This window comes from Diplotaxodon limnothrissa, linkage group LG18 (genome assembly GCF_057381915.1).
Source record: "Diplotaxodon limnothrissa isolate DT_005_m linkage group LG18, D_limnothrissa_male_GT1.1, whole genome shotgun sequence".
Lineage (NCBI taxonomy): Eukaryota > Metazoa > Chordata > Actinopteri > Cichliformes > Cichlidae > Diplotaxodon > Diplotaxodon limnothrissa.
Window position 1 is genome coordinate 10,065,036 of NC_140613.1, and position 24,279 is coordinate 10,089,314.

Below are 24,279 nucleotides of genomic sequence, written 5' to 3' on the forward strand. Positions count from 1 at the left end.
GGAGAGCATTGACCTTGGTAGCAGTGAGCTTTCCACAGAAAATAATAGTGTGGTACAGTCCGTGTCACTTTGAAACTCTAGAAGTGGATGTTCAGTGTCAGGGGCTTAAAAAAAGTCCAAAGAAACAAAGCAAAACTGAAAACGCTGCTAATACTCCAACTCGTTGCAGATGATTACATTCAGAGAAATACTTAAAATGAGCAAACATTACCTTTTTCGCTATTTAGAGAGCAAATAAAAACAAGCAGACACTTTTTAAGTCACAACAGTGTCCCTGCATCATCAGGTTAACAGTTTGAACTTTTGCTGTATTTCAGTTAGTGTCTTTTAAATCTGCATCACTGATTTGTGTCATGAAATTACCTCTGCATCTTCAACGAAAGTCTTATTAGGCTTTTACTGACAGAACAGCCTTTATGTGAGTGCACTGTAATATCATGACATCAACAACACTGGACATAAAGCCTGTTTTTATTCTATCCTGTACTGTCGTCAGTAGAAAAGTTAGGAAAATACAACATTTGAAGACAATGTCAGAAAATAATACTAAAACACGCTATTTTTCATTTCGAATTCATCCAACATAAAGACACTGGATAAACCTCCAGGAGACCTCCACTAGAGGTCAGCTTCATTGTGCCGTCAGGTAGGAGCTGTAATAATAACATGATTACTTGCTAAATTTGGCACGTTGCTTTTTTTTTGTGTATAAATATTGGCATTTTCTAAACAAGAAAAATCACGTGATTGCCCTCATGATTAAAGTAATGGTTCCCTCCTTTTTTACAGTTCCTCTGTGACAAAGTAATGCTACCTTTAAACATATTTCTCTGAGAAAATGTGACAAAAACGCACATTTAGAGCGGGGTTTCAGTCATATTTGGGCACGTTTGGAAAGTTTTAGTATTAGACTTACTGTTTTGGTTTGAGTAATTGAAAAAAGTGACGCTCCTCCCTGTGCTGCCGTACAGGTGCACCAGGGATCCTTCCCTCCCTCTTGAGCCCTGGTTCGTCCCACTGCGCCTGCGTCCCAGGGCATGCTGATAGGCATACAGAGCAGCTATTGTTAGCCGAGGACCGAGCAGCGGCGGCAGGTTGTATCAGGGCTTATCCAACTCACCCCCCTACCTGTTGAATATTTACACGGTTTATTTGCAAGCGAGGGCCGAGTCGCTATCGAAGAACAAAGTTAAAGAAGTGGCCAGCTGAGGAGAGGAAGAGTGGTGGAAGGAATGAAGAAAGGCTTTTAGGGAAGGAGGAAGCAAATAAAGGAGAACACGAACTCAACAGGTTAGCTACTTCAATGTTATAGCAGAGGCTCGGATTTTTTCATCCCACATCGAAAAAGATAACCCGAAATAAGAAAAAAAAATGCCGTTGGGACCATGGAAGAAGAAAAACAAGTCAACAAAGGAGCATTTGGTGGAAAACGAAGTTGTCAGCGGCGGGCACACAGGTGCGGGGAGCTTGAGTAAATCCGCGGTGAATGGAGCGGGGCTCCCGGCGCCACCTGCCAACCTGCGGCCCAAACTGGTCTTCCACACGCAGCTGGCGCACGGAAGTCCCACCGGCAGGATCGAGGGATTTGGCAATGTCAAGGAGTTGTACGCGAAGATAGCAGAGGTGTTTAATATAACTCCACCTGAGGTAAGATCTCACCTGTTGTCACAGGAAGGGTGGGGGGTGTCAGTGATTTAGCGCTGCGTTTAGGTGTTGAAGCTGGATTTTACAGGGAGTACGTGAAGTATGCTAGCACACTTGGTAGATGTTTAGGAAAACACGAATGTTTTGCCCTTTAAACCTGACAGGTAATTTAACTTAAATACTTGGGAAGGTTCAAAGGAAATCACTGATCCAATATTTCAGAAAGTTAAGAAATTAGGGGAAAAAGTACTTTTCAAATTTTTTAAAAAGTGTAGCTGAACTTTTTCAAGGTTTATGCTATGAGCCCCTGAAAATGGTTTACATATACACAACAGTAGTGTAAATGCAGGACTTTGTTGGCAGGAAGTATTTAGGAATAAATAGTACTTTGAGTTACGGAAATGATCTTTCTTCCAGCTCACGATGTCGTAAATGTGTGACAAACAAAACACACTTGACATGATTATCAGAACATATAACATTTAAAAAACAAAGAAGAAAACCAAAATAGATGGACACAAATACAGTCCCAGACATGTCAACAAGACATATAAAATCAAAATAAACCATATGAGGAATGACACAATATCAAAACCATAGAAACTTATTTCCAAACTCCTATTTCTATGTCAAGACTGACTTATTTTCTCAACTATTCACATCACCAGTGTATATAATCCAGTAGATTACTAGTTTTTTGTTGTTTTACAATTACAGTGACTTCCTCTTCAGAATAAGGACTTTCCCCTTCCACTCTTAAAGATCTCACTGCTTCTTTCAGGTTGGGCTAAACACTTTTTATAAGTGGCTTTTCTGAGAGTGTAATTGCGTTGTGGCCATTAAAAGTCTATGATTGCCTCATGTTTGTAAAGACACACCCTGCTCACTCTAGTGTACTACTCTGTACACCTTAAACCCTGTAAAACCATGGGTGCTACATGCAGTCACTGGATGCCTTACAAATGAACATGCATCTATTTTTAGATGCTGTTTTATTGCGGTAAAACACGAAAGCTCTCAAGACAAAAGTGTGTTCTACGTCCTCCTCTGAAGTTGTACAGTTTAAGCTCTGGTTTTAAAAGGAAAGCGTTAGTGGCATTTGTGTCTTTTGTTTACCTGACGGGTAAAGTGCATAACATCCATCATGTCGTTAAACCGAAATCACCTGCCAGGACGTCTTGGGTTCTGGCTTTCAGCTTGATGCTATTTGAATATGTTAACACCCAACTTGATGGGTGTAGCGTCTGAGTCTGAAAAGGGAATCCTGTGTGGAAGTGCATTAGTACCCAGCAGGGTGCGACTCAAAGACTCACGGTTCTACAGAAGTCTATGGAGAACCGTTCTTGGCTCCTTTTCCCATTGTTCTTATTAAAAAGAATTTCCCAGTGATTTTTTTTTTTCAATCACTAGTTTTTGATATTAGGCCTTCTGGCATTGGAAATACACAGATATTTACTCCTAAAAGCCTGCAGGGCAAGGGGGAATACATCCAGAAGCTGGAATAAAAATTTCAGGAACATATTTTCAGAGCGGACCCTGAAGTCCTACGATTTTGCTCATTTTCTTCCTCTCCTGCCTCTATATAAAGGAAGTTGAAACACAGCTTCCTACAAATGGAGTAGTGACCGTTTTGATAGTGTAGGTGTCAGGTGATGGGTTTTATTACGCAGCGTGAAGCTTTTTTATATGAGGTGAAATATTGAAATACTGAAAACCTTCAGCTCAAGCTTCACAAGCCAGTCGGTGACGTAACAGTGGCTACATACATCTCTTGCAGCATCAGTGTGGCAGACCTTAAACCAGATCTGACCCACAGATCATCTCAAGCTGGGCGTCCACGTCTTAGAAGGAAAAAAAAAAAATCCTGTTCATTATTTTTGGTTCCAGTGTAATGAAAGGCTAATTTAAATATTCACTTAGCATTTGGGTGGTTTTTAGAGGTACGACTATACGATATTATCACAACACTTAACTCACGATAAGCTATTATTGTGATTTATCACCTTTTTTTGCCTGCAGATTCTGCCCATAAAGGTAAACTTTATCAGTATTCATTTTATCTAATAACAAAGTCCTCAGTCTTTCTCTCACTTCAGTCAGTTTTATTGCTGACAAACTGAACTGTTTGTATTATAGTCTAGTCCAGCTTAACTGAATACAACCATCTGGGGACAACAGTACAGTTCTAGCTATTCTGAACCATGCAATTTGTAAAAACTATGCAGCTCCTTCAGGAACTGAAGAATTTGAAACTAAACTAACTAAAAAAAAATTTTTTTACGTTAAATTAAAAAGTGTTAAATTGAAATAAGATAAAACACATTGTCTTAAATTAAAATAAGTCAAATATCCTGTTGTTTGCTGCCCTAAAAAGTTTTCTTCCAGCATGAGGAGAAAGTGTGAATCCTATATGAGCTTTGTTCAAATGTAACAATTATTGGATAAGCAATAAAGTGCTGATCAAGAAAGAACAAGTATGAGACCATAAGTCTGTTGTTTGCCTTTCCATTAAAAAAAACAAACTTTTCTTCAGGGTTGTATTTTAATAACTGGTACCTTTAAAATGGCTTCAAAATTGGCATGCAACAAGGAGTGCAAAGTAGACTGAAATTGCATTTCTTCTAGCTCAGCACAGACATAACAAACACTGCATGTCAACATTGTAGGCGGAACTTATGATATGGGAGTATATGCACATCTTTGTACTGAAGAATAGGAATTAAAGTCAAACATGGTGGAAAAAAGTTTAAAAGTGATAAACTAGTGAGTGCAAACCAACTCATTTTAAGCTCCAGTTTAAAATTCACGCTGACAGAAACGCGCTCCTTCCTCCTTCAGAGGATGATGCATGGCGACATGAAGCTGTATCGAGACAGATTACGTTACACAACAATTACAACCACCTCATTCAACAGGCGCGCAGTAACTGGAAAGGAATTTGTTTCAGTAGCATTGGTATACAGTGAATCACGTCATGTGTAGATATACTCCTGATAATGGCGTGCCGCTCCTCTGAAACTCTGACTTGATGGAATAAAACTATCTTTAATTAATCTTAATCCCTCAGTTTTTGTGTCTAAATGGCATTTGTCCCGTCACGTTCATGAATGACCCTCGGTGAGGAATCTCCTGCCTCTGTTTGAACTTGTCTCATTACAACAACTGCCTCACAGCACGTTCAGAGACTGAACTCTCACTGCGCTTAAGTACCAGCCTCAAACCTGCTCCTCTGTGACTTGTTTTATGACCACGTAAAGGGTGACGAGAGAAAACCTGCACTACAGGGATCACCGGAGATTCACATTGACGCTAGTTTATTTAGATTGCTGTCACACTGAGAGATAGAGTTATTTCCTGCTAATGCCTCAATGCTTGCCTAGCAGGTAGCACAGGAAAAAAAATTACTCAATGTCAACATACTAAGTTATGCCGTTAAGCAGTTATCTCACATTGATAGCAGCCATGAGTGTTTTTAGGTACTCATTAACCATTTCTCTTTTACTGTAAAAGAATATAAAGAAAGCCAGTACATTTCTTTTCTGGCTTTTTATTTACAAAATGTCTTATCAATCAGACCTGTGACATTTAAATGGAGACAGAGCGAGGGAGTTAGATGTGATAATGTTTCATGGACTCCACGGCTTTTACCACAGGAAGTCCCTCGTGTCCGGCTCAGTGGGCACAGCCTCAAATCTAAGCAGATAAATTGTCCCAGAGGACCCAGGGAAGCAGCCTCCTCCTTCCGTAAACACCACCAAACCTTGTTGCACTGCAGTCTGAACGTGGCTGGTAACAGGATCAGCAAAAGACAGCAGTAATGCTAATTTAAAGCCAAAAAAGTTTTGCTTTACAGGAGCAAAGTAAGAATGTCAGACAATATTATTCAGTATGGTTGCTGTATAATATCTTATTTTGTTGCATTTGCCCGAATTATCCATCCATTCGTTCTCTTCCGCTTATCCTTATCAGTGTTGCGGGGGGCTGGAGCCTATCCCAGCTACCATAGGGTGATAGGCGCGGTACACGCTGGCTAACACAGAGTGAAGGACAACCATCCATACTCACATTCACATCTATGGGGAATTTAGAAAAGCCCTGATTCAACTAATTTGCCCAAATTATCATTAATGTTTTTCCTTGTGACATCAAAGTGTTTTGTCTGTAAATTACCCACAAATCTCCCCCTCAACAAACAAAGATTTTAAAAAAGGCCATTACTGCTAAAGTCTAACTGATTTTTTTTTCTCCAACGTTTCCAAGATTTAACAAAAAAAAAATCATGTATTATTTCACCTTTGTTTAGCTCTCTATTAAATTAACAGTGACATCTTTTATCTGGGAGTGTACACTCTGAATACGGCGTAATCGTAACCTTAATACATTTTATTTATATACCATGTTTAGTATTTTATTTTATGCATTTCTAAAGCACACAGCAGACAGGACATTTTACTGTTCAATATCAGCTAGTCAGTGTTCTCTGATGGAGATCTACAAAAGGGGATGACACTTAGAGAAGTCTAAGACCGGTTTATGTAATTGTTTTCTGAAATGTAACGGAGCTTGTTGTCACCCCACCCAAATGGATGATATAACCAACAGGTTTTATGTTTTAGTCTTCAGCTTTAATTAACGTTGACCTATTGTGCTAGCTTGATATTTTATTTTCTGGACGGTGCTAGAGTAGCTTTGCATGAGTTACAGTTTACAATAAGCCCCACAGGTCCTTTAGCCATTAAAATGACAGATTTTTCAGTTTTGACAATGATCTGTATGCAATGCTTGGCTGGTTTTCTCCACTAAAATAAAGCTCTCTCAAACCTATACCTGTGACTTTTGACCAGAGAATCCAAAATATTGTAATAGAGCCGTTTTTCACTGGGACTGATGATTTAACCGGGAGAGTTTTGTGCTTGAGCTTTGAGTGAATGAACATTTTCTGTGAGGAAAAATAAAATGATTTTGCAGTTTTCAGTCCAGTTTTATCTGGAAGTACTTGAAGGTAGTGGCAGCGAGGTGTATTTCTCTGCCAGAAAGAGCTGTTTCATGCCGCTTTAAGAGATGTGAGCATTTCCTGAAGAGTACATCAAGAGGCTGTGAGATTTTAGGTATTGCTAAACTGTCAAATGCAGTTGGCACTCAAAACCGACTATCAGCCGTTATTGGATGTGCCATCTGGTTTAGCTGTCATAAAGACCTTTGGATCTTTGGATTTCATATCAACATAACATTTTTTGCTTTTTTGAAAGGCGTAGTCTTATGTTTTTATAAGCCACTAAATAGTTACATGTTTGTTTTTTAAAGGTTAAAATATGAGCGAGTCAAGTCGTGTTTTCCGGTAATTTTTAGGGTAATTGTGTTGCTTAAAGTTTTGGACATCAGAATGTTTTTTGAGTTGTCACAGCTGTGCAGCTAGTTCGATTCATTTTATACTCTTTCTTTTATGTTTATTCAGTTACGTTTTGGCTAAACTGTTAAATCGAATCTATATTTTTATACTTTAAAGTCAACCATCCTTGTAAATGAAGTTATGGAGGACTAAATAATGTAAGCTGATTTATTTGGAGCTGCACAGACTGTGGTTGTTTGTAAACCAGTCGCTCTGTGAGGTTACATGAGATCTTGGCTCAACCAGATACAAATTATGTCATGAACAGTATGAACAGTGGTGTTGTCTTCCTTGTTGTGCCTATAATAGGTTACACATTTCTTTCCAAGAAACGGTTGCATTAAGGCATGTCTCAGTTCACTCTGAGCCTCTGTTGTTGTGCTTTTAATTGGAAGCTGGGTCATTTTATGGAAAATCATTCAGCGTTTCCCACCTGACCCACTCAAAATCAGCTGATTCCTCCCCCCTCTTGTACAATAACTTGACTATATGTTACAAAGCCATGCAAAATTTTGCCATCACACTTTGAATATTTGCAGTCATTTTTTTAGCCCACATGAATCGTTACATACAGGAGATGGCTACGTGAAATTTTCAGGATTGTAAAACGGATTTAAACTCTGTTAAAAACCTGCAACAAAATCAGTTTTATATCCTGTTTTCATGACATTGTGATCAAAAGCAAAAAAAAAAATCAGTTTTTGCTTTTGTAAAACTGCTTGAAACTAAACTAAACAACTTTGTACAACTTGAGTAAACAGAATCTCAAATTTTTCTTCAAGAGTCTTTTTTTATTATATTTTTTACCACAGTACAGACTATAAACCAAGATAAGAAAACAGTTTAAACACACATCTCAAACCTGCCCCACCCTACTCTTAAGCCGTTTTCACACCTATGTTTACTCTGGTCCAAAATTGTTTTGATGAGTTTGTAAACTTGTGCATTTTTCTCCTGGTTTGGTTTGTTTTCACGCAGAGAAAAATCTAAGTTGACTATGAGCAAACCAAAATGCATCACTACAAACCACGTGAGGATGTTCAGGCCGCTCATTGGCCAGATGATTCTGGGACGGGAGCAACAAAAGTAAATTCAGGGAGAAGGTGACGTGTTCTGGACTATTAGACAACGCTGAGAATTTACGTTCCTTTCACGGCTTGTGCAGACTTTTTAATATCTTTAGCATCTTCCTGCATTCAGAGTACAAACAATACAGGACATTTTTAGCCCAAACTTGTACCGTAAACCTGGTATTTTAGTTCGAATCGGATCACGTTCACACCAAACATGAACCACTCTGAAGTTCGTTTGGAACCACACCGAGACCACTCACTCCAAAGGGTCTCGTGTGGTTGTTTTGGTCCAAACCTGAGTGCGATAACTGTGTTTACACCTACACGAACAAACCGCACCAAGAGGGAAAATTGATTAGTTCGATTTAATTGGAACTAGAGTACCAGATCAAAGATCTAAACGTAATGATCTATATGTTCTCTCAGTGGTAAATAAAAATAAGTGGCAATTTCGGCAATTTTCGTGGCAATTTCGTCACATACCTCTAGTACCCTAATTGGTGTTTTCTCTGGTAAATTATCAGAAACAGGATGACACATTAAGGGTACCACTGCTTGTTTCTGTTCCTCTGCATCGCAGACATGAAACTTGTGCAGTTTGGTCGTTGTACAGCTGATTCTGAGTGGGTCAGGTGACAGGCATTCACTGAACTTTCATCTATGGCTTTTGCTGAACGAAGTCATATTGTCCAAGTCACATTCACATTCATGTCTGAGGAATAACTTTGTTACTTTTTTATCTCACACTAAAGCCGAGAATCAGTAACTTGATCTAGAAAGCAAAGAGCAGAGGAAGATTAAAAAACAAACTGGAATCGAAATAAAAAATGGCTAAACGCATACTAAAGCAAACGCTTTATGATGACTAAGATAAGTGTGCATGCGTGTTATGAGCCACAAATGATACACCAATATGATATTACAATCTTGACGTGCTCGTTCAGCTCAGGTCAAAGTCTGTTTATTGGACTTACACCCGCAGTGAGTTACAGCCTCAGGTGTGGCCCTGTGACGTTGCTTCTTGTCCACCTGATGAGCAGAAAGCACTCAGCCATTTGCCTGTAGTTTGAATATCTGGGCTACGGTCGTGCGAAATGGACGTATGCCTTGTTGTTTTTGTTTTCCTCCAGGTAGTTCACAGCCAGACGTTTCTTAATCTGGTGCTGCTGGTGGAGGGTAGTGGTGGTGTAGTAGGGGAATTAGGCGAAACAATCTTATTTGATTGGGCTTGAGTCTGTTGTTTGTGTTACTAGGCTCCAGCACTCACTTCCTGGAGGTCGTAAAAAACAAGCCAAGTCAGGATAAACAGCAGTTCAGGTTGCCCAGTTGTAGACTGTTTGTCCCATATTAAAATGACATGGATTAGAATGCTTAGTAGGTCTTTTATTCATGCATAAAAGTCCTTCTTCTTCTTCTTTGTTTTTTTTTTAATCGAATTGTGAGAAATAATGCAGACCTGTTACCTCAACAGTATGCAAACCAACCAAACCTGCATACAGGAAATGAGGAATGAGTGCTTTTTGAAGTGAACATGTTTCCCTATCAGTGCTTTTTTTTTTTAACTCTTATCTAAAATCTTTAACTTATTTCTGCCACTCAATGTTATAAATAGGGTGATCGCAGGCCCTTTACTATGAAGCAAGCTCAACATAGCCAGGTTATCTTTTCTTTATCTGTGTTCATTTACCCTGGCATTATCAGTCAGGCTGAGTACTCACACGAATGTGGTTATCAGTTCAATAAGTCAGTGATTTTTTTTTTCTTTTTTTTTTTCCCAGCTGAATGACAGATTATTCTGAGATGATCAAACTGTAAATCATGTGAGGAGAATAAACAAAAATATGGGCTGAAAAACAACAGAGCTCGCATAAGATGAGATAAGATGAGCTTTACTGACAAACTACTACTTGAATGAAAGGGTGAGTAAAACATCAACAAAGCAGAATCAAAAAGTGACGTGTGCTTAAAGTGTTTATGTCACTAAAGACTGGATAGAGCTGCTGTACTAATAAAGTCTAACCCCAGAAAGGAAAGTCCACAAATACAATTTACCAGTATCGGAGCTCTGTCACTAAGACACAGGAGGATCGGATTAATTACAGTAAATTTGTGTTTATGTGAGTGCCAGACAGTTTGGGGCTTATTTTTAAAGGTCTGTGGGTAAAGAATCCAAATGTGGGCTTAGTTACAAGTTTATTATAAGGTCAGCTTGTTCAAATAGTTAATATTGAGGCTTATAGAATAATAACATTTAAACTTGTTGCAGAAGACAGGAAAAGTGCACAAAATATGTTGTTTTTGTTGTTGTTGTTTTTTTAAGAATCTCTATTACTTATCGATTCAGACCTTTTTACTGTCCGGAGGTCTGAGGCATTTCTCAGGAATGCTCGCGCTGTTTTCCAAAGAACTGTCTGGTAAGCAAGCAGCAGTTTTGCATGTGTTGCCCTCTTATCTCTGCACCAAGTTACTATGAAGATGTATGCTGATAAAGCAAGAGAGCGCACAGAAAGCGAATGAGATTCAACGACTTTGAGCTGCCAATGAGGACGCAGTATGCTGTTGATTGACTTATAGTAAATGCACTAGTGGGTTACCTAGGCAACCAGAGGTTTTTAACGTCAGAAAGTGGCCAGCGGTCGTCCGACTGCAATAGTAATAATCATTTATATTGTTTGATTAGCTTTAGTTTATAGAAATCAAAACAGGTGAGTCGCACAAGAAGAAATGTGCCAACACAGTGCAGTTTATGAGCAATGCCAAGATTTAGGTTGGATTTATTGGGACCAATCTTGGCATTAGACGCCACACAAATACACTCTTCGCCTCACATCTGATCCTTGTAAGTACATTGTGAAAGTACAATATTTATACAGTAGTTGGCCACTTGGATCCTGGCCATCAGATCTGCCACTTGTTTTTATGAAGCTTATAATGATCATTATTTAGCTAAGTCTTTTCAGCAGGGATTAATTTAAGGCTTTGTTTTTTTTTTATTTGGGTAACTTATTCACAGCTGGTGGGTTATTTCCCCAAAGTTTATTTTTTAACCTTCATAACGATCAATCCTCTTGAGCTGAAACTGTTATCGGGACGTCCCAGTGGGATCAGTATTATAAGAGCGACCTGGCCAAGTTAAACACCCCCAGCTTTGCTTTCTAATAACATGCATTTAAATGATCCTGCAACACGATTCCAGGGAACATGAGCTTACTGGTAATAGTGGTTCATTACACATGTGATAAGCAAATTAGCAGGAACTCTTGTCTGTGTGCTCATCGCATGCCCGCAAGAAACGAGCTAACGAGGAGTGCGACGCTGCAGAAACAGACCCCAGGTGTGTGCTCACTCTTCACTGGACCACAGCTTGTTTTTAAGCGACTTAAGTGGTTGTTTACCAGCTGTGGTGGAGTTGTTGTCACGGCAACTTCATTTTTCCATCGGCATCTCTGGAGGAACCGCGTGGAGACAAAAACAGCCACGGGTGAAAAGAAAACTAGTTTTCGTTATCATCTATGATGGGTGTGGTGGTGCACCAGAGGAGAGTTTAACCTCAGGTTGTTTAACAGTCTGTAGGCCGTGAGCTCTCTGAAGCAGTGGATTAAAAAAAACAAAAAACAAAAAAAAACACATCCAGGTATCTGTGGACTGTTTCTCATCAATTATTCTTCACCAATAAACCAGCTAAACTTGGCTTAATTTCAACTAATACAGCTTATTCTCAGGAAATTAGAGACACTTAAATGGAAACTTGCTGTCCAGGTTTCACATCAAGCTAAGAATGTGTTTCAACATCAATGAACCGTCTTCCTCAAAGTTAATCTTTAACCTGGGAGGTAAACATGATTTATTTTCAGTGCACTTTCACACTGTATAAAAATCGAATCTGTTTTCCGTCCAGAGCAGGGCTGTCAGACGTGTTGACTGAAAGCTGGACGCTCCAAAGTGGCACACTAAGATGGTTTTATAAATGTGGAAGCTGCAGTTGGGTCACAGTAACCTGACGGTTTTCAGTAGAATGTACTAATACTCCCAGTCAGGTGATGTTAGCATTGCTACACAGATGTGAATATGAATGGAAGAATTTCTTTAAAAGCCATTTCAAGCTAGGCACCAGTTTAACTCTGCTTGAGCAGGTGATCGTATTCCCCAAGGCTGAGTTTGAGTCCAAACCCTTTGCTGCACGTCTTCCTCCCCCACTTTCCTGTCCTTCTCTATCAAATAAAGGCAGTGTTTAAGATAGCCAAGGCTGCTCATCTGTTTTGTAAATGAAATGTTCCTTAAAAGAACATTTACATCTATTTGTTTACATTAAAATAAACCTACGTTACCCGTCCATCCCCATGAACTAATGCCAGTTTAAGTATTCTAGTCAGCACATGCTTTTAAAGAGGGACCTATCCTGCTTTTCTTTATTTTCTGTCATGTGTGTGGTGTCAAAGTGGCGGATGGTTATATTTAAATTATGAGGCCAGTGTATTTAAAGTAATATCTGTGAGGCAAAACATCAGGGATCAGATTACTGTAAAAAGCAGGTCTAATATTGTGAGGTTGGCCCGACTGTTGGGACGTGGACAGCAAGGGTGAAAATAAGTTCAATTAATGTGACATATGCAGGTAAAATAAACAACTGATGTTGTGAATTGGGACAACAGAAAAAAGAGAAGTGATGATACCAAATGTTAGCTTTCCATACTTATTAGTTTGCTGCTAATAATAATAATAATAATAATTCTCTGGAGACTTTGGTGGTTTTTCCAGCCTTTTCTCAGAAGTTATTTATTTTATTTTATTTTTTCAAATCACTTTATCTATAAAACTACTTAAGGTATGTCATCCAAAACTTAAATGGACTTCAGCAATCTGAAAAGAAAGAGTAGCTGAAGTTCAACATCGAATCCTGAGAACTTGAATTTACTTGGAAATTGAAGACCTGTAGAAAGAACTAGTTTAAAGATGGTAGAAGTAGTCGAAGTATTTTCATTCAAGTTCATTGTGGTATTTAAAAAAAACATCTTCAATTTGACTTTTCTGGAAAGATTTGGTGTTTGCTTGTAAGATATCCAAAATGTGTGATGGTGTCCAGCCTAAAGTATCCCCCAGTAGAGTGTTGTGATGGGGGATCCAAAGACCATTAATCCAAATATATGTTGAAAACAATTGAATATATGAAGCTAAGATTTCCCACACTGAATAGATATGTTCAGACTTTGTAGCATAATATTTTTATGCTAATCTGAGGCAGTTGAGCAAAAAACTGGTGCTGATTTGACTCAGAATGACCCATCTGCCCTCTCCACTCTGGACCACACGATCAGGGCTGTATTGTTTGTCAGCCGGGATCAGAAAGATCATGTTTCAGTTAATTAAAAACAGGCTTTTCATAATAAACTATGCTTTTTCTGCACCACCTTTCCAAAATCACCCCTCCCTCAGCCTTCATCCTGAAGAGTCTCACATCCGCAGTTAGGTAAATGATTACACAGGCCTAAATGCTGATGGATGTGGTTTCCTGCTGGAAAACAGCCACACCACAATACACAGAGCTTAGCTCAGCATTCCCAGTTAAGCCCTAAAAATGCAAAAAAGTAACAGCAAAAGATGGAAAGTGTAAAAAAAAAAACACAGCAGCTTATGAAGGCGTTACGTATGAGTGAGATCCCACTTTGAGCTTGATGCTTCCTCTGTAATCTTTCTGACCCTCGGCTCTGCCGTTAAAAGACTAGAGGCTAGCTGAAGAGGCTGTAAATTGGCAGCGGTTCAGTTGCCAAAGAAACAGGTTTCCTAAGCTTTGAGTCAATACTGCTTCAATGCCGGGGTATACTTCAGAGGCAGGTGCAATTAGGGGCTCTATTTTTCTAGACTTACCTTCTATATATATATTTTTAAAAGCGAGGATAATAGATCTGATTCATACAGTCTAGATGTGGAGAACAAAAGGTGGAAATTGTTATTTTCTCATTTCAGCTGCTCTCTTTCTCTGTTAATAGCCGGTTAGTCACACGTCTATTTCCATCTATATTAAAGTGGTTTTATTATCAAATCAAATCAAATCAAATCACTTTTTATTGTCACATCACATGTGCAGGCACACTGGCACAGCACATGCGAGTGAAATTCTTGTGTGCGAGCCCCACAAGCAACAGAGATGTGCAAACACAACAACACAAACGAGCAAAATACAAGAATGGCCAACCTGAAACTAATAAATATATGTACAATATATAATAGTGTATGCATTTCTGGATGTGTATACTAAATATTTTCCTACGTGTGTGTGTGTGTGTGTGTGTGTGTGTGTGTGTGTGTGTACACACATTTTTACAAATTAAATAGTAAAAAAATAAAATAAAATAATAATAATAATAATAAAATATATAAAATATACAGAGTTGAATATGTGCAAAACAAGTGGCATTTATATACAGTGTGGAGTGCATAATGTTGAAGTTCCAGTAGTGAAGCTGAGGTGTCTATGACGTGTTCAGCAGTCTGATGGCCTGATGGAAAAAGCTGTCTCTCAGTCTGCTGGTACGGGACCGGATGCTGCAGAACCTCCTTCCTGATGGAAGCAGTCTGAACAGTTTATGGCTGGGGTGACTGGAGTCCTTGATGATCCTCCCCGCTTTCCTCAGGCACCGCTTCCTGTAGATGTCTTGGAGGGAGGGAAGCTCACCTCCAATTATCCGTTCAGAGCACCGCACTACTCGCTGGAGAGCTTTGCAGTTGTAGGCGGTGCTGTTGCCATACCAGGTGGTGATGCATCCAGTGAGGATGCTCTCAATGGCACAGCGATAGAAGGTCCTGAGGATGCGGGGGCTCATGCCGAATCTTTTCAGTCTCCTGAGAAAGAAGAGGCGCTGCTGCGCCTTCTTCACTGTTTTGTTTGTGTGTACTGACCACGTAAGATCCTCAGCCAGGTGTACGCCAAGGAACCGGAAGCTGCTCACTCTCTCCACAGCAGCGCCGTTGATGGTGATGGGGGTGTGTACTTCTCTGCACCTCCGGAAGTCCACTATCAACTCCTTTGTCTTTGCGACGTTGAGGGTGAGATGGTTGTCTTGACACCAGTGGGTCAGGGCGCTGACCTCCTCCCTGTAAGCCGTCTCATCACCGTTGGTGATAAGACTGTAGTGTCGTCCGCAAACTTCACAATGATGTTGGAGCTGTTAGTGGCTGTGCAGTCGTAGGTGTAGAGTGAGTACAGGAGAGGGCTCAGTACACACCCCTGTGGAGCACCAGTGTTCAGTGTGATGGGGGATGAGGTGATGCTGCCCAGTCTGACCACCTGGCGTCTGTCAGACAGGAAGCTAAGGATCCAGCTGCAGAGGGAGCTGCTCAGTCCTAGATCCTGCAGTTTCCTGTCCAGCTTCGAGGGAACGATGGTATTGAATGCTGAGCTGTAATCTACAAACAGCATATGCATATTTCCATGCTTTTATTCCTGGACTCTACAAGAGTAGCTTTTGTTTTGTTTTTTTTAAACAAAAATTATAGCTTAATGATTGTTTTTAAAAAAAAAAAGAAAAAAGAAAAGATACAAACTAGATACAGATGTCAATGGTTCAGGGTTTTAAATATGTATGAGTAGTTTGACTTTTCAGCTTCTGTGTGATTTTATGCAGACGTTGGTTGAAAATGCCTGTGGTAGGTATATGTATATATTTGTTACTCTTTATCTTTATCGGAATGTCAACAATTTAGACTTTTGAGTGCAGATAATTTATTTAAAAGCAAAAGTCAGTAGAGAAAACGAGTATATCGTATGTTATCGTATATCAACTGAAATGTTTTCTTACACAAACTACCTGCATTATATTACCACAAAGAATTGATCCGCGACACAGTTTTGTCTCTAAATTGTAACTTAAATCTGATTCGGTGAGTTTTTAATCCTCTTGTTAAGGACACATGACTAGCTTTGTCTTGGATGATGCTGAGCAGATTGCAGCGCCTCTCTTTTGACTTGCCCTTTTTCCATGTGGTTATCGGGGCTTTGGTGAGCGTGGCAAAGGCCGTGGGAGGTGTAGTATCTGTTCTTGTGAGTCAGGGCGTCAGAGTAGAGGCTGTGCGAGAGCGCGTGATGCTGCTCATCGCAAAGTAGCGACACTCGCAGCGTCAGCAGGCGGCCCAGCAGGAGGAGAGGAGTGCTGAGAGCTGCCTGCCTCTAACAGAAGCAGCTTAATGCAGGCGGCAGCCTCGGTAATCGGGCGTAGGCGTTTGCTGCCAGTCCTCCCACCCATGCGGGGGTAACACCCTGGCCTGGGCTGGGTGGGGGGGTTTAAAAAAAAAAAAAAGCTGTCAATTAAGCTACAGTACACCCATCGCCTCCCCTTCTCCTGTACTTCTACTTTTTCTCTCTGCCTTCTCCTCCACTGGCCTCCCTCCATTATAATCAAATTCTTTTATAGTCTGGTAACCCAAGGCAACCAAAAGAGGCCGCGTCAGCCAATGCGTCTGTGAATAGCACTTGTCGGTACACAGGAGGACAAAGAGGCCCAAACAAGGTCAGCCTCACTGCCAGTGACTGATTGGTGCACAAAGGTCATCCTGCAGATAAATCTGTACGAAACATTCCCGATCTGCAAGTCAGCCTCTGAATCCTGGATCATTTTCTCTTGCAAAGCTGATCCCGCAGTCGAAGAATGATGCACCACTTTAATATGAGCGCTGGTAATAAATCTGGATAAAAGCAGAACTTAGCTCCAGCTTAAATGTCTGTGTAGGTGAGTCAGAGCAGGATAAATGATTCACAAGCACTGGACTCTTCCTCCTGGGTCTCACTGTCCAGCTTCTGTCTGAAGAGGAGTTAAATCAGGCTCCTTCTGGTCTATCATGTTTCTGGTGATCGTGTTGCCCTTCTTTCTGTCCTGGTGAGGTGTGAAGCTACACAGGAGTAAAGGTCATTTCCCCCATTTGCTTCAAACACGATTTAAAATGCAGCTCGGACTATCACCGATTTCACCGTGGGGTGGCAGAGGGCATAACCGCATAACTTAGCAGCTGCTATGAACACAGAGCTCCCTGATGACTTCTGCATTTAGCACAGTGACACAGCTCAGTCATCTACACTCCAGCAACTTTGATTTTGGAGTTCAGCTCAATTTTCATGCTGTGATTAAAAACAGAAATAATTTTTTCAAATAATTTTTAATTATACGAGATGCAGACTTGGATGGACCTCATCTCACATGTGACATATTAATGATGTTCCTGCTTCTTTTCTGTCTACAGATCCTCTTCTGCACTCTCAACACACACAAGATAGACATGGATAAGCTGTTGGGGGGGCAGATCGGCCTCGAGGATTTTATCTTCGCCCACGTTAGAGGGTTAAAAAAAGAGGTAGAAGTCTATAAATCGGAAGATGCTCTGGGCCTCACAATCACAGACAACGGAGCCGGCTACGCTTTCATTAAGGTAAGAAGAAGGAGCAGAGCTCCTCACAGTGAATGCATCACAATCTACCTTTAATTTGCATTGATGTGGAGTTATGTAATGTGATTAGTTAATACAAGGCTAGAAGAACGTCATCTGTTTCCCCTACATATACAGTGTGTTTGTGCAGCTCATTTCACACTGCACAAGCTTTCTCAGTAAAATATTAAGCAGTGAAAAATAATTAAGTTTATCCTCTGCAAATATTATGTTTGCCGGGTACTTTGTGACAATAATAAATGATTAATATATTGAGGTGCTTCTTCAGTGAGTCTCTCGTCCGGCTTCACCATTTCGGACTGCAGCTGTTTGCTCTGTGCACAAGAACCAGATCTCCACCTGCTGCAGGGTCCGGTTTGAGTGAGACTCCAGCTCACAGTCGACCTCCAAAGCAGGTGGAGGACTACTGTTCCCAGCAGCAGTCCAAGATGGTGGAGTTGGAGCAGCTAATTAAGCTCAAGGACCGCTACAAGAGTAGTCACAGGAGGGGAAGTGCCAGGGCTAGCTGGTTAGCAGCTACTGAATTTTCAAAATAAGAGAAAGGACCCTGGCATGTATGATCTTTCTCTGATGGATTTATTTGGAAAATCCAAATTTGGAAGGAGCTTTTCTCTACTAATAAAACTAGTCGTACTAATGCATGTAGGGTCGCCAACTTGTGGGATTGGGTCACACCTGACTGATTATAGCGTCGTCCTGTGTCTCAAAACGCAAAAAGAAGTGACAATGCCTTTATCCAGCTAATCCCAAATGACCACTCTGTCAAACACACCCAACCTTGTAAAAAGGCACCACAGTTTGGTCAGCAGCCTGACTAGGATTCTCAAATATAAATTTCTTCCCAGTAGCATGCTTGGACCAGTGTTATTTGGAATAATAACGGCAGACTGACGACGACCTGGTTGACAACCAGAAACCAGGATAGACGTATCTGCTTCCTCAGAAACTGATTCCAACCTGCCAGCATTACAGCAGGGCAGACTACCTGCACACACGATAGACCAGTACACACTAACCACTGATTGTATGGATTTGTTCTTTTGTTTTGTTTTTGTAACCTGCACTGGTGTATTTTCACTGTGTGATACCACGTGTACCAATACGTTGGCGGCTCTATGAACATTTATCTTGCTCATTATACTGTGAGCAAGATAAATGTTCAAAGAACGTGTGCATAAACCCTTTAATAAACATGTTGATTATTTTTGTAATGAACCTGTAAATCATCTTGGAACAGTTGATTTCCACAAAAAGAAAAAAAAAAAAACAGCACACGAACATGTGCAACCCAAACAGCAAGTATTATACTGAACAGTGATGATGACATACACGCTCTCAGCTTTACCCACTTAAATAACACACGCTCATAATATATAAAGTAAACAGTAAAGTTAAATAACCTGAGAGCTGCGTGTTCATGTCACATGGATGTAAGTGCTGACTGGCGCAGGTTCCTGCTTTGAGTCTCACTGTCCACATGCATGCTTCGTATTGTCGTCTACTCTCTTCCCACTACATGTCATGTCTTTTTTCACTCTTTGATTCAAATACATGTGAAGAAATAATCTTAAAATATAAATTATTGCTCAAAAGTTCAGGATCACCCAGAAAATTTCATGTTGCTAATATTTAAAAAAACAAAACAAAACATACTTTCACTCATCAAATGAGTTTCAAATAAGACGAGGAATGTAGTCAAGACATTGACTTTTGCTTAATGGTGATTTAGCTCATATCATTCTAACAAGCTGTGAGCAGAGTTGAGAACCGGGATGGGAATCCAATTCATAGAAGTGGATCCAAGTTGTCTGAGCTCTTGGAAACATATGCCTCCGAGCTAGCAATCCCTTTCACCAGTGCTGGCATGTTTTACTGACAAATGATGTCAAACTCAAATCAGTGGAGGTTTTTCACATCGAGGTCGTCTGCAAACCATCGTTTTTTTTCTCTGCTTCTATCCTGTGTTCACTTTTCTTATTGATTCTGAAAACCTGTGCAGACTTGACTAAAATAATTTGGACACAATCACCTGCCCTCTGCATTAAAGCCATTGGAGCTCCATTGGAGCCAGTTTCCTCCTACAACAGGGCAATGACACAAAGAACAGCTCCAGTCGAGCGGCATCCACAGTTTATGGTTTGCAAAGTTCACAGTGATAACCTTCCTTGTTAAAAAAAAATTCCCTTTTAGTACTAACCCCTCCAAATTATCATATTTTTCAGACTGAACTGACAGACCATTTAAGCACTCCTCCATCATAGTCTTTATTTACTCGGTTTTCACCTTCCTGTGTCCTTTGCCCACATGAACCATTCCTTAAAAACCAGCCAGCATGCTGGAGGCATCTCTTCCACCACTGGCGGTGACACTGATGTTTTGCAGGTACCATTTAATGAAGCTGCCAGCTGATTTATTTCTCAACCTATAGACTTGTGGATGTGCATGTCGTCTTGGTCAGTTTGGCCTCCCACTCCTGCTTCTATTCTGGTCGGAGTCAGTCGGTGCTGTACTGTGAGACCAGGAGTACATACAGAATAACATCGGTTCATTAGAACAAGAATACTCTGGGATAGATTGGTTTTTATTTGGTTCTGGGTGTGCATCAGAAATGACATCTTTATTTATTTTTACTGAGGTGTCAAAATTCATCATTAAGGGCACTAGGGAAAAGATTTATTAGGCATGACACGTTTTAATAAAATGGAAAATAAGGCTTATTAACCCTCTGAGGTTTAAGTCTTCATTGATAATGAACACTAACTGTAATCCAGTATTTATATTTTTTCCCAAAAAGTTGTTTTTCTCAGTTTTTCTGCAAAAAAAAAAAAAAAAAAAAAAAAAAAATATATATATATATATATATGCATGCACGCACGCACACACACACACACACACACAAAAACAATTAACGAGATGAAGAAAACGTAACATAAATATGCTAAATATATAAAAGTTGACTAAATGTTCTGTTAATGTGAAGCTAAGCGCATAAATAGCAACACATACATTTGAATCAGAGAGATCATATTTCGGTCTCTTGTATAATAATATCATAAAGTCTCGGCCTGCTCACATGTGCCATCATGTGATGCTGCAACAGCATTGCATCCTGATGACCTGACTGTGTTTAACACTACAGCCTGTGGGCCAGTGAGGTGATGCCGTTGTAAGTTGAGTGATCTTTAATTAAGTCGGACTTAACTTGCTGGACTTTTTCATTATTAATCTGTATGGAAATTGAATGATTTAAGCTTCTCTCGGTTTCTTATTTCACATCCTTAACGAGTTGTGATCTCTTGTGAGGATCACTTGTCTACCCCTGATGCTTGTTTTATAGCTCTGTGTGAAATGTATCGAGGGAAGAGGCTCTAAGAGTAGTTTTATGATTCTGATTCACCACCACCTGAACCCACAGCATGACCTCCTCTAAAAAAACCCTCAGACCCTGGTTATAATGACATTCAAGGATTATTCTGGATCTTACTCTTTTAATTAAAAATGGAAGAAAGTGACCTTTGTTGCTCTTCGGATTTCCACAGAAGTATGTATAATTTAAACATCCACAGGCTCACAAACAGCGGATAATACCGGTCTGATCCACATGCACTAGTGTTGCTTTCAAACAAAAAACGAAACCCTCAAACATCAGCTTTCCGTGTAGCTTTTATGCCATCCTGTAATTACATCACTTTTGTTTCCTTTTTTCTGTGCTCTCTGTATGTGGCAGCGTATCAAAGACGGCAGCATTGCGGACAATGTGAAGGTGATCTGTGTTGGCGACCATATAGAGTGCATTAATGGGCAAAATATCGTCGGGACGCGGCACTACGAGGTCGCACGCATGCTTAAAGACCTGCCCAAAGACAAGCCGTTCACCCTGAAACTGGTCGAGCCCATGAAGGCTTTCGGTAAGTAAGAAGCAGCATCGACTCAGAAGCTTCAGCACATTAAACAACTGATACACATGGTAAAGAGACTGCGGGCCAACTTTGAGGAGTATACAAGTACACTTTCTCTCTTGGACAAGTTGTCATATGTGTTTGAGTTTAGGTTGTTTCAGTGTCATGTCACAATCCTGTCAAAACAAGGTGCGGCCTATGAAAGATCTCCTTTTACCTACGTTTTGACACCAGGCTCATGTCGCTGATAACTTCATAATGCAGTCACGTTTAAACACTGCAGCGTGGGCTCTGCATTCCTTTCAGGGAAATAAACAGTTTACAAAATCAAACCTGTTTTACCAGGTTTACAAGTTCAGAACAACACACACGCACACCGTGTCTTTTACTTAATATTGTCTTCTCTATTCACAGATATGCTTGAACCCCGGTCAAAGGGCGCCAAACCTGCCGGTGAAAATAAGATCGGCACAGGGAGGGGGACTCTGAGACTCCGCTCCAAAGGTCCGGCTACCGTAGAGGATGAGGTGCGTTTCTCTCGAGGAAATAAGTGTTTATTTTGAATTAATGTCCAAATCTGCATGAAACAAAGGCACTGTTGTCAGGTGTCCTTGTACAAGGGCTGGGTAGAGTAGTGAACGTAATACGGAGCTCGGGGATTAACGCTTTGAGTCGTGTGTTTGTGCTAGCCGACAGAATTTGAGGAGAAGGCCGTGAAGAAAGTCGATGACCTTCTGGAGAGCTACATGGGCATCAGAGACACTGAACTTGGTAAGGATTGTCTAATTTAAAGTTTTATTTTTCCCCCTACTACTACTACTCTGCTGGCCTGTCAAGAATAAAGGGTCATAAAAAAATAAAGCCCCAAAATAAATGTTAAGCCGGGTATCATACTGCACCCACTGTTCGCCCTGGGTCTTTATCAGTTCATCAGTCTAAGGTCCTCATATTCTGCAAGATTATAGCAGGAAGCTGTGAAATTCCATCATACCTGTAGTTCCTTTGGGATTACAGGCCTCAATCTGATCAGCTGATGAAGGTTTTGTATTTCCAAGAGTGTAGTGCAAAGGACAATTTAAAGAAGACATACCAAAAAAAACATCTATTTCACTTAAAAACATCAGCAAGAAAATTAGACTTGTTCTAAAGTATTAATATTTAAACAAACAAATAGTTAAAAGTTAATATCCAGCTGTGGCTGAAGTACTCAGGGTTCACTGTGTGTCCACTCTGACAGTTACTGCATGACACACAAACCCCAGAGACAAAAAACAAACAAACAACAAAACAAAGAAATTTATTGTGCTTGTTCGCCGGCTGAGGCTGAAGAAGCAGGAATGTGGGATTTAAACCGAGGCGACATTTTATTAGCAGATAGTAGAATGCATAGGGAATGCTGAGCCACCAAATCAAACAGTAAGATGCTGTCCCAGATTCAGAACGTGCTGGAAAATCTTCTCACTCTCTTATTTATAAACTCCTGGACTCTTATTTACAACACTTCCTGGTACCAGATTTTTAAGAACATGCTAAGAAATATATTTCCCCTGAATGATGAGCTGGTGTTGATGTTTCTAAACAAGAAAATTCATAAATGGAGATTTGGGGTTCAACCAGTTCTCTGTTGCAGTTTTATAACTGCTGCTTTCATACAAATTTCAAGATGTCAGTCAGGCAGTTTGAACTCTTGATGGCAGAGTTGGGAACACATCTAGGGAAGCCGAATAATAATTATAGAGCATCAGCATAAATATTTGCACACGTTCGGTGTGTAAAGGCCTTAAATGCAATAGATGGATTTCATTTAAAAAAGGAAATAAAATATTTCCAGTTTGCGTAATGCCTGAATTCATCTTCTTAAGAGCTCTCGTAGAGGATTCTCAGTCTCGACGCTCATTTATCTCCTCCTCTCTCTCCAGCTGCTACGATGGTCGAGGTCGGACGCGACAAGAAAAACCCGGATGAATTCGCCATGGCGTTAGACGAGACCCTCGGAGACTTCGCCTTTCCCGACGAGTTCGTCTTTGATGTCTGGGGCGCCATAGGAGACGCCAGGGATGGAAGACTTTAAATTTGCAGCTGCCTCCTCCCTCGTCGCATATTCCACAAACACACACCCCAAAATCTTCATAATCTCCGAAGTCAACTGGACAAACTTTAAATAGCACCACCCAGGAGGGGGGGTGGATGCAGTGTCCCGCCCTCTCTTTGTTCTTAGGTGTAGCTTTGCTCTCTGCCAAGGCGTCTTTAAAAGTCAGGTTTAGCGCATCAGCACTTCTTTTGTGTAATTGTGTAACAATTACACAAAAGAAGTGGACCCACCTCCGGCCTGCTGACATTCCAGATGTTGTGTAAACCTCAGCGATAGAACAGCTGCAGTTTGAAGCTCACGATGCATTTAAGTGTCGTCCTGCAGGGGTCTGTTAAATGGTACATGCACAACCTTAAATTTTAGAGTTTGATCATGTTTTATAGTAGCTGTGTGATTTTTGAATGTTCAGATGTATTGCACAGCTTTTTATAGGCTTATTTTTATATGTGGAGGTGCTGCTGATTTTTACAGCAGCAGCATTGTGTAATTATCAGTCATAGTGATTGTAGCAATACTCCTCTCTCTCCAGAAACCTGTTAAATCGTTTAAATGATAGAAGTTGCCCTTACGACACATCTCGAGCAATACAGAGAGGACTTTTTACTTGGAACGCCTTTTGATGACGACACACATTCCTCATATTTCTTTTTCTCGTCTTCTGTTAGGTCTGTTCAGCGTTTCTTTCCCCCTGTAATTTATTTTATAATAGAAAAATCAGATGCTGTAAGACTTTCAAAGATGTGGCTC

General features: G+C 40.4%; 1 protein-coding gene across 1 annotated transcript; it reads left to right on the forward strand.

Annotated features, from left to right (window-relative positions):
- The first annotated feature begins 1,078 nt into the window (after window positions 1–1,078).
- On the forward strand, window positions 1,079–23,919 carry gipc2 (GIPC PDZ domain containing family, member 2). The gene is made up of 6 exons (XM_085377667.1): window positions 1,079–1,647; window positions 17,338–17,523; window positions 21,269–21,449; window positions 21,855–21,967; window positions 22,130–22,211; window positions 23,360–23,919. The coding sequence occupies exons 1-6, from the start codon at window positions 1,372–1,374 to the stop codon at window positions 23,509–23,511; spliced, it is 990 nt and encodes a 329-aa protein (XP_085233793.1). The 5' UTR covers window positions 1,079–1,371; the 3' UTR covers window positions 23,512–23,919.
- Window positions 23,920–24,279: the final 360 nt, after the last annotated feature.

Bases quoted from the DNA above. Each gene is read 5' to 3' on its own strand.
- gipc2 (XM_085377667.1), top strand. From the start codon at position 1,372: ATGCCGTTGGGACCATGGAAGAAGAAAAACAAGTCAACAAAGGAGCAT. The intron at 21,450-21,854 runs GTAAGTAAGAAG...CTCTATTCACAG, and splicing joins CGAGCCCATGAAGGCTTTCG to ATATGCTTGAACCCCGGTCA. The intron at 21,968-22,129 runs GTGCGTTTCTCT...TGTTTGTGCTAG, and splicing joins CGGCTACCGTAGAGGATGAG to CCGACAGAATTTGAGGAGAA.